The sequence below is a fragment of the Cyprinodon variegatus genome, unplaced genomic scaffold (genome assembly GCF_000732505.1).
Source record: "Cyprinodon variegatus isolate N-32 unplaced genomic scaffold, C_variegatus-1.0 Scaffold234, whole genome shotgun sequence".
In the NCBI taxonomy this organism is placed as follows: domain Eukaryota; kingdom Metazoa; phylum Chordata; class Actinopteri; order Cyprinodontiformes; family Cyprinodontidae; genus Cyprinodon; species Cyprinodon variegatus.
Genome location: NW_015150687.1, coordinates 1,087,436 through 1,098,308, shown reverse-complemented (window position 1 = coordinate 1,098,308; position 10,873 = coordinate 1,087,436). Strand labels below are relative to the sequence as shown.

The following is a 10,873-nucleotide window of genomic DNA, read 5'->3' as shown; positions in this document are numbered from 1 at the left end:
TGCAATTTCTAAAATAGCAGCTATACTTACATTGGAATAAAATAAAAAAAAAAATCTAAGATATAAATTTCTTTGATATGATGTGGCTTGTAAGAACAGCAGAATCACCAATCTTCCTGTTACAGTGAGGGTAGTAATATTTTGATTCCCTGCTGGTTCAGAATATTTGCTCACTTAAATAAAAGAAATTATCAGTTCCAAATTTGAATGTTTATTTTATGTGAGGAGACAGGGTGTCATCAAATTATCTAGAAAAAAAGCAATTTCAATATAACGGTGTATAAAGGACACACATGATTTATTTTCAGCACAGAAATTGATTTAGTGACATTTTTAAATTATACTTTAGGGACTTTGCAGGGATATACAAAAAAGTCAGTGTTTCTACTTTCAAAATTAAAACATTTACTGTAGGATTTTCGTGAATGTAGGTTTAAAAAAGGCATACAATAAAAAAAATTACAGACTAAGACTTCTATATTGTATTTAACAAAGACTTTCATCTTTACCATTACATTATAACTTGAATATCTAACGGAATTGAAAAATAAAAAAATGTTTACATATCAGAAATATTATGTCTTCTCCGGTCACAAGCTTGGCCTTTCTGAAATCTAATATTTTACAGAATCTTTTCTGATGAAATGCATCATTCATTCCTTCTGGATTTGTTTTCAGGTATGTGAAAGGTTATCCTCCCAACTCTCCGTACATTGGGAGCTCGCCCACCTTGTGCCATCTGTTGGCTGAAAAAGCACCATTTTGCTGCCTACGATTAGACCAGGTGGGCAGTCATTTTTCCTTCAACTTAGTCACTCAATTACATGCTGGTTCAATCATTGCCTGTCCTCTCTCTGTCCTTTACATTGTAAAAGTATACCTAAAATATCTCACCTGTTCTTTTTGCTCCTTGTGCAGGGCTGTATGCACAACAGCTTTGAGGATGCTAAGGCATATGGCTTTAAGAACAAGCTGATCATTGTGTCGGCTGAGACTGCAGGAAACGGTCTCTATAACTTCATAGTGCCTCTCAGAGCTTATTACAGAGCTAGAAAGGAGCTGAACCCCATTGTCTTGCTGCTGGATAACCCGTAAGTTCTTAACACACACATACTGTTCCTTTGCTTTTCGCTTCACTCAGACTTCCGCCGTGTCATGCTGGGAAAAATTATGATTGCTGAAAGGCTCACGTCAGCAAGCACTTAGGACAAGGCTGTGGAGGTGGGACTCCATTGTTATTCCTGATATTAGATTACCACTGCTACTTGTGTTTTTAGTGACAAGGAAGAAAAAAAGTCTCTGTTCCACCAGACAGTAACCATGGAAACTTGCTGTGCCTTGAACCTGCGTGATATACATTGCCACAGGAGGAGAAAATGATTTCTTTTGATAGTGCTAACTTTCATGAAGAGCCCCGATTTGTCCCTTTTTCAGCCCCCACATGCAAGCTGAAAGAACTCTCATAGAAACACACATACATACCGATAAATGCTCCCTGCGTGTTGCTCTATGCTCCCTCCCTTCCAGCAGTCTTGCACACACAAATGCAAACACCCACGCATTTGGAATTCAATCACTTACAACAGCCTTGGGTCTCAAGTCAGCAGGATTGGGAACATGCAAAATGCAATGCAATGTCAAAGGAGGTGGAAGAAGACAGACTCTGATTAAGTGTCTGAATGTCTCTCTAAGTGTGTTCAGCTCCAGATGGTCTTTTCCCTCAGCCCGGAGTGACTCTAACCAATGAGATAGCTAATACACAGCAACTTCCAAGAGTCTGCGAGTTGCTGCAGGATAGGATAGTTCCAGAATTCGACTCCTGTCTGAAGAAGCAATGAAATAAAAATGCATGTTGATTTATTTAGGATGTTTTTTTTTGAAAATGTTGGTGCCTTAAAAATATCCATTGATCCTTTTTTGGTCTCATTGCAACCCCAACATTCAATGGAAAATGTGATTTAATGTATAAGATTTTCTAATACCTCTAAATGAAACCATGTGAAACCAGCTGCCTTGAAAAATCATCAATTTATTCAACAAAGCCTTCCTTTGTTGAAGATGATCTAAGTATAAATCCATCTGTTCTTCTATTTTTGTGTTATATTGGTAAACATAAAGACCAACCAACATAGAAAATCAATCATGTATTACCAGAGAGGTTTAATGTAATGTTATGATATAAACTAATATTTCAAGTTATGAACATACGACAGCACACTTTTCAGTCTAGAATTCAAAAAGTAAAAAGGTTACGATACAGATGCATATCAACCAAAACACTCCTGTTCATCTAAACTGATAGGCTGTCGAGGAGAGCTTGTCATGATCGCAGCCCCGATAGCTGATCTAATTACTCACTCCACTCACCTGCCATTGCCTCGACGCTCTCTAATTATCACTTATCTTAGTCACCTGCTCCTGCTGCCGTATATATTGTTCAGCTCAGCTATCGGGGCCAGATCATTATTCGTTGGTATTCGTGTTACTTATAAATGTATTCTTATTTTATTTGTGTTATGTTTTCATGTCAGCATTCATGTTTGCTTCATTAGTTTTGGTTAAGTCCCTGGTTCATATTCCCCTCCCCGGAAGCCAGTGGATTGAGAGGTACACGGGAGAGGTACATGGGGGAGGTCAGTTTTAAATTCCTGTAACCCTGGTTCCAAGGTGGAGACCAGCTTAAAGTTCGGCATTTATCCTGGTACCAAGTCTTGTCTATGTTCGTCTCTTCCACTGAGCCTGCCTATCTTCATCTGAGCGTGTCTGTCTGACACACTGCTGGACTCATAGAACTCTTAACCTGCCTGAATGCTCTGAGGATTCCTGGAACCCTTGATCTGTCTGTTCCTTGTCTGATCTGAACCCCTGGTTGGGCTACGGACTCCTTGATCTCGGAATTGTCCGATTTTGAATTGTTTCTCTGATCTGGATCAGCCTCCTGCCTGCTCACTGATTTTGCTGCATTGGGGACACTTTGGACAGCATGTCGGCTAGATTTCAGCCACTGTCAGATGATTGTGGTCGCTTACCTGTGTTTCTCCCTCCAGAGTGTCAGTGATTGGGCGGTGCTCCGCCCCTTCCTTCAGCCACTGTGGTCTGCTTGTCCTTAGCAGCCCGTGTCCCGTTTTGTTTGTTTCATTATTTTATGTCAAAAAATGATTTGAAACTTCCAATTGTCTGACTCGCCTTGAATATTGGGTCCATCTGTCCCTTTTATGACAGAGCTATAAGAAGGAGCCGCCTCCAGATGAACATTTGGATTTCAATCATTCTCCTGCGAAAAGACACATTTAAAAGATTGGCAGGTGTCACAAATGCTTTAATTCTAAACATCTTGCATTCATCTAAGGGGTCCCAGCTGTAATCATATAAACAGTTAAGAATATGTGAAATTATGAATAGGAACATTTGAAACAGAACGAAAATCTGACATTTATTTCATGAATATTTCCAAGTTATTACTTACTTTTGGATCTCATTGTTAGGGAAAACCCAGATTGACATAGGGCAGCAAAAAACGTATTAAAAGCCTATGAAACACTTAACACAGAGTGATATCCGCACACAGAAAAAGGACAGTACTTTCACAACAGGTATAAGGAGTTAAATGAAGTGAGGGACTGTGTTTAAAATAACTTGGAATTGCCTTTATCCACACTATACACTTTAGCAAATTTTGTTTGAATTCGATACATATTTCTTAAAACTGAAAATGTAAATTTTGACTCGAGAAACAAACAGCACAGATGAATAGTAGCAGAGACAAAGAAAAGAAACAAAAGACAACTCCTATTGTGGGAATCAACTTCTTTGTTTCCTCAAAGGCTTTCTCTGGATATTTAACATAATAAATATTTCTCAATTCTGAGTCTGTGCAACAAATCTTTTGTTAAGAAAAAAAAAGAAAGTTCCTAATTTCCATTTTCAATTTTCTTCCCACAGCCCTGATAATCACTTCCTGGAAGCCATTTGCTGTTTCCCAATGGTGTACTACATGGCTGGGTCCATAGACAAGTAAGATAGTAGCAGAAAATATATTTTCATTTTTTCAAAAATATTTCATGTTTTTGTTCAATCATTTCAACATATATGCTTAGATATTTTTCAGATGTTGTATTAATGGAAAATTGTCCTGTGTTGCAGTCTGGACAGTCTGCTCCAGTGTGGAATTATATATGCGGATAACTTGGTTGTGGTTGATAAAGAGAGTACAATGAGTGCAGAGGAGGACTACATGGCTGATGCAAAAACTATTGTCAATGTACAAACTATGTTCAGGTAAAATAAATGTACCAGTTGAATGGGATAATATGCATAAATCAGTGTTCAGTTGATGTACTGTAACACCACATGCACTAATTCTTTCACCTCTAAAACCTCAGGCTATTTCCAAGTCTCAGTATTATCACTGAGCTTACACATCCATCCAACATGAGGTTCATGCAGTTCAGAGCAAAGGACTGCTATTCGCTGGCTCTGTCAAAGCTGGAAAAGGTCAGGAAAGCAGGTTACCCTTGTATGAACTGCATGGTGAATTATAATTTAGCGACTCTGATTTTTTCCATGTTGCACAGAAAGAGCGAGACAAAGGCTCCAACCTGGCCTTCATGTTTCGCCTGCCCTTCGCTGCAGGCAGAGTGTTCAGCATCAGCATGTTGGATACCCTCCTCTATCAGGTTGGTAGGCAACTAAAACCCAACATGCAGCCTCCCTCTCCTGAACACCAGGTATTAGAATGTGTTTCACATCAACAGAGAAAGATGTTGCACCTCACAAAAGTCAGAAGTGCCCTCTTGTGCCCAGTTACTAAAGCATTGCTTGGACACTTTTTCTTTATACTATGCTTTTATTTTGTCAGCTATAATTAAAATCAACAAACAATTTGAACAGTTTTTTACATGGTTCTTTTTCAGTCTTTTGTAAAGGACTACATGATTGTTATTGCTAGACTGCTGCTGGGACTGGACACCACTCCTGGATCAGGCTTCCTTTGTGCTGTGAGTCACAAATATTTTGCAAAAGTATTCATACCCCTGCAAATTCTCAGTCATCAAGGATATTTCAACAAAACAGGCTTAAATAGGAGGGGAGCCGACTTTCATAGAGTTTTTCTGAAGACTCGTAATTAACGTTGTGATAGGAAATAGATTTTTCCAACCACTGGGTCTTTGTCTAATTGAAAGGTAAACTGCTTTATCAGTCTCAATTTTTTGCCTCTAACATTTTCATTTAGAGTTGCCATGTATTTATTCCCACCTAGCTTCCTTTTAACTCTGACCAGCTTGTCATTCTTTACTGAAGATAGGCATTCCCACAGCATGATGCTACCACCATCATGTTTATGGAATTGATTGAGTCGAACTAGAAATGAGACTTCTTCTTTCTACAAAGGATTTCTACTTAAACTACTTCCATAATTGTCCCTTTCTCTTCCTCTTTATATGGACCACTTTAGGGCAATCCCATAAAATCTAACTAAACATATGGTTGACCTGTGGTTTAATGGGTAAAAATAAAGGATTAGAATAGTTTTGCAAGTTTCTTTGTAGAAAGTACAGTTATATACAGAAAAACACAGTTGAATTGAAGAAACTTTTTTTAAAGTTGATTTTTTTTTTTTCAGATGAAAATAACAGAAGAGGATTTATGGATTGGTACCTATGGGAGACTCTTCCAAAAACTTTGCTCCTCTAGTGCTGAAATTCCCATTGGCATCTATCGCACAGAGTCCCACATTTTCACCACTTCAGAGGTGAGATTATATCAAAGTAAACCAACATATGACCACTGGGTTCAGAGGAAATTGTTGAAGTCTTACATCATTATTAAGTCCCAGGTATCAATGAGTGTAGACGACTGTGAAGACACAAAAGAAAGAGGGGACGAGTCTCGCAGCAATGACCCATCAGATTACCCCCTGCTGAGGAAGAAGAGTATGCAATGGGCACGGCGTCTCAGTAAGAAAAGCGTGAGGTGGCAGGGAAGCAGCCGAGACTCGAGTAAAGACCACGCGCAGCGCATAGCTCAGCAGCGTCTTAACCTCTACAGACGCTCTGAGAGGGAAGAGCTGTCTGAGCTGGTCCGTAACCGTATGAGGCATCTGGGCCTTCCCACCTCTGGATACGGTAACTATGGACGTTTTTCTTTTCTACATCACCATTACATTTAAGACTTTATGTTTAATTCTTCAATATGTCTGTTCCTTTTTTTAAATGCAGATGATCTGACAAATCTGACAGCCAGTGATGTCATGAACAGAGTCAATTTGGGATATTTACAAGGTAAAACATTTTAGAGATTTCAATATACAGAAGATAGGACCGTTTTGGACTGATTTTGTTTGTTTCAGATGAGCAGAATGACCACCAGAACACTTTGTCCTATGTACTCATCAACCCTTCTCATGACACCAGACTGGAGATCAATGACATTGTGTAAGTAAATACGACAGTGTTTATTTTCTTTTTTGCATTATATGTTTTTTGGTTGCACTACCCTGCAAATATATGTGTACTGCCATGACTTAAAAAATATTCACAGCAGTTGAAATTTTTTATTTAAAAATTCACTTTTCAATCATAACTTAAATGTGTTTTATTTGGGATTTTTGTCTGATTAACCAACACAAACACACGGAAGGTAAGACAGAAATAAAATATAATATTTAGTTTCTTCCCAAACTAAAATCTGGAAAGCATGGTGTCTGATTGTATTCACCCCTTTAAAGTCAATACCTTCTACTACAGTCCCATCTTGAACAGATCTTTGGAGTATATCACCTAGTTATACCTATCTAGAGAAAAATGTTTTACCTGCTGCCAGGGTGATATCTAGTGATAGTTTTTCCGCATATATTGCAATTTGCATGTTGACCAAAAAGTTGACTTGTTGTAAATGTAAACCCTGATTCCTAAAGACAGATTTCACCAATGGTTTTCTCTCCTCATTATAAAGAAGAGAAAAGTTGTCTTGATACATTCTACCTCCTAAAATGTAAAATCGCATGCGCCACTTGGCTGCTTGTGTGACTAATACTATCCACTTTTTATAATTATATACAAAAATGTAAAATCATGTTCTTTCTTTGTAACTTCCTGATTATTCACCACCTTGTGCTGATCAGTCACATACAATTTGGACAAAAAGGCACTAATTTGAGGTTCTTGTGTGATAAAATAAAATGTAAAAAGGAATATGATCAATTTTAAAATGACCTGTTGACATAAAATAAGAAAGTGAATTTCTTGTAAAATTGTGTTCCTTTGGCTCCTCCTAGTGTTTCAAGTTTAATTTGTAAGGATAAATCTCATAATAGGAACTAAGGAGATGAGGACTCTGACAGTTGTTTTAGTAGCAGCAAGGAACAAAGCATTTTGCAGCTTTTGGAGTATGTATATCATTGCATTAATGTCTTATGAATAAGCAGACTAAGCTTTATTGCTTTACTTGTTGTAATTATGGATGCAAGCAAGTTTACTGTAATAAGCTGCTACAATAGTTCCACTTTTAGCAAAAATGAGCCATACTTATCAACATTTAGCAAAGTTTTTTTTGTTGTTGCTGAAAATTCATGCATATTTGCGTTTTAAACATTTATTTTCCACAGCCCATTCTCATCAGTGATTTATACAAGCAGAATAACATTATTAATTACCATAAAGTATCTATTTTTCAACAATTCATAAAAAATAAAATAAAAAAATATCTCAGTTTGATCTTCCTTTACCTTTTTATTTTTAAAGGTCAGAAACTAAAGAATCGATGATGGAGTTAAAGTAATGTTTTTGTTGCTAACATCTCTATTCTCTCACAGATATTTGATACGTTCTGACCCTCTGGCGCACGTTCCAGATGAGCCGCCCGTCCACAGCAGTAGCCTAAAAGAGAGACAGGAGTCCAGAGAGGACACCCCACTCTGACATAATGCTGACTTTTAACCGAGATGGCCTCCTTTCAGTTGGAATATAAAGAAGACAATTTGGTCTTTGGTTCCTTTAGTGTTGAAACCCACAAATGTATAATGTGAGTGCCTACTGCCTGTCTGATCCCATTGGATATCATGTTTGCAATTTTACTCATCTTGCTTCAAATGCTGTACATACAAAAGCTTCATCAAGTCTAAATACCGTAGACTTATTAGATGTGTATCTACAGTTTACCTAAGACTTACATTGTTGAAACATAGGGTACCACAGGAGAGTAAGACAATGACAGACATCTGCTTATACAGTTCTCAGCAAAAAAAATCGAAAATATTTAGGCTTTAAGTTGTCTTTTGACTTTCCATGGTTGACACATTTGTCTGTTTAAAAGTCTGCTAAACTCAAACAACCCTAAGTGACTTAAATAAAAATGAGCATTAAAGTTTCAGATGTTTATTTTGTAGCTAAAATTTAATTTAATTTAATTAGTGCCAATAAGGACTATGTTAATGGGTTATGTATGTATATAATGATGCTAGTTATTTCTATGTTTGTTTCCTTGGTTTAAAGTGTTATTTTCCTGAGGACTCTGCAGCTTTATTAACAGGTTGAGATTGATCTTTAGTATTCTAAAGTACTTTTTGTTGTGCTTTTTTTTCTTTTTTTTTTTTCTTTTGTGGGTTTGGGCATGCACTCTTTGGTGTCGTGCATGTTTTAGAGAATCGAAACTATTTCCCATGAAATATTTTCTATAAATGTAAGTCCTTTAAATAAGAGGCCTAAATGTCTGCAGATCTCGCCAGTACTATGAAACCTGCTGTGATTTCAAAAGCTGTTTTGAATTGTGTTTTCATTCATTAATGGAGAAAATCATTTTAAGGTTTACCAACCTTTGCAGCAACAAGTTATACCTTACCTTTTTCAATAGCCGGTATTCTGTCTTTTACACCACTGCAGAGGAATGTTGACGCCCTCCTCTTAGCAGACATGTTTTAATTCAGCCTTAATGGTTTCAAACTAATAAACATTCTCCCTCAGGATTGTCTGTTAGATATTAGAATACATGGTTTTAGCTGTTAGGAAATGTTATATTACTTTGGCTTGAAAAGTAACTTGCACCTTTCAAAAAATTCAACATTTCTCTTTTATAGATAGATACAGATATTTTCTACCCTGTTTTGGGGACAATCAAGAATTTTGTGAGACAGGTCCTTTGTGTTTGTTTCATTCAGCAGTCTTTTTGACCTTAGAACTTTGCCATCCATAGAACTTCCATTCTCTTTCTTACATTTGCAAACTAAACAACACAGACCTTGAGGCAATCGAGGCCTGCCGGGCCTGAGCTGTCCTTCTTTTTGCGACCCTTCTGATGAGTTTCAGCTTTGCAGTAATTTTGTAGTCCCTGAGAATCCTCCCCTTTATTTCATTTTGTCTCCAGTTGTAGTTTATGGTTCTCACCATGGTTCTCCAAAGCCCCAAAACCTTATAAATTGCTTTATATTTCAAATTCTAAGTACCGTCTTGATTCTACATGTCAGCCAGTAAATAAGTTTGGTTCTGTTATTAAAACTAAAGCTAAATTTTTTTTTATAAAAATTTAGTTTACATACTATAATTTACTTGATCTGAAATATTTAGGTGACCATCTTTATCTGTGCATCGCCAATCAGCTGGCTTGTTAAAGTAGGTTACTTCTCTTTTCCTTACCTTGAAGGAGAGAAATCCAGCAGTCAGTCTTATAAGTGGCATGCATGTTAAGCAGCAGGCTGCCAAAGCAGTTAGCCTGTCTGACTAATAAGCTAAAATTAACTCGTTAAGCAAACTCTTATTAGATCAAGAGAATCTCTATTAAAGCTTTACCTGAAAATGGATATATAACCGATATGTTTGGTGTACTGTAACCATAGCCACCTATATATTATTTTAGCCACAAAATAATGACTGCTTCCCTGTTTTAAATGTAAACAGTTTAATTGTTATACATTTTTTATTTATGTAAATGCAGTAAGAATCTGTAAAGGGGTCCATGCCTATTTCTCCTACTATAATGTTAAAGCGCCATGTTGTGATTGCTTGACTAAAGTGTGTATCTCTTTTTCCATTTCAGTGTTGACTCAATTTGTACTTAAACATAGCTTTCTGTGCACATTAAAGTGCTCGAAAATACATAGAGTGGTTTGAGTTGTGTGTTCCTTTTATACTCTGTTCATTTTGATCCGATGGCTTCACAGAAATGATTATAAATGATCAATAAACAGTATTTGATTACTGAAAAAATAAAAAGTAAAGAATGCTCATATTGCTATTTTGTTATCATATATAGTCAGCATGTTACATATACACCAATTTTGAAGGGTTTGAGATGAGTAACAGTTTTATTTTGTGACCAGTTACTTTGCACTTCAGAGATTTCTTCATATTTATAAAAAAGTGCATAAATGTTTCTGTGACAGACTGGCGACCTGTCCAGGGTGTACCCCGCATCTCGCTCATAGACTGCCGGAGGTAGGCAGTCTATGGGCGACCCTGACATGACTAAGTAAGAGAAAATGGATGGATACATAAATATTGTTTCAAACATTATCTAAAATGACCTTTAAGAAATTATAAAGAGAGTAACTATGTGTCTTATATAAAATATATTATCCCAACCAACTTGCTTTGGAGCAACAAAAGAGCAACAAAAGTGCCTTACCAGACATTTAGTATAAATTCTGACACTATCACAGCTTCATAACACAGATATAAACCCACTTTGTCTTATTTATAAAAGACAAACTGGATGATTTTCCTTCCACCTGATATTATGCACTACTATGTGTTGGTCGATTACGCAATGGATGTGAAAAATATTTTACAAGAATCTTTTCACCTGGTGATTGAGTAAAAGCTTTTTTCTTTTTGTCTACATTTCAATTAACTGTTTTAACTCTTAGCTGTATTTGAAACAA

At 36.7% G+C, this 10,873-nt stretch overlaps 1 protein-coding gene across 1 annotated transcript; it reads left to right on the top strand.

The window, feature by feature from the left end:
• Positions 1-678: 678 nt before the first annotated feature.
• LOC107088957 (potassium channel subfamily T member 1-like) lies at positions 679-10,089 on the top strand (the record flags this gene model as incomplete). Its single annotated transcript, XM_015381433.1, has 12 exons — positions 679-784; positions 919-1,091; positions 3,943-4,014; positions 4,144-4,278; positions 4,383-4,494; positions 4,575-4,676; positions 4,914-4,997; positions 5,624-5,752; positions 5,831-6,125; positions 6,219-6,281; positions 6,350-6,434; positions 7,814-10,089. Coding segments are annotated over 12 exons (1,462 nt in total), but the record flags the coding sequence as incomplete, so codon positions are not given.
• Between the last annotated feature and the right edge of the window lie 784 nt (positions 10,090-10,873).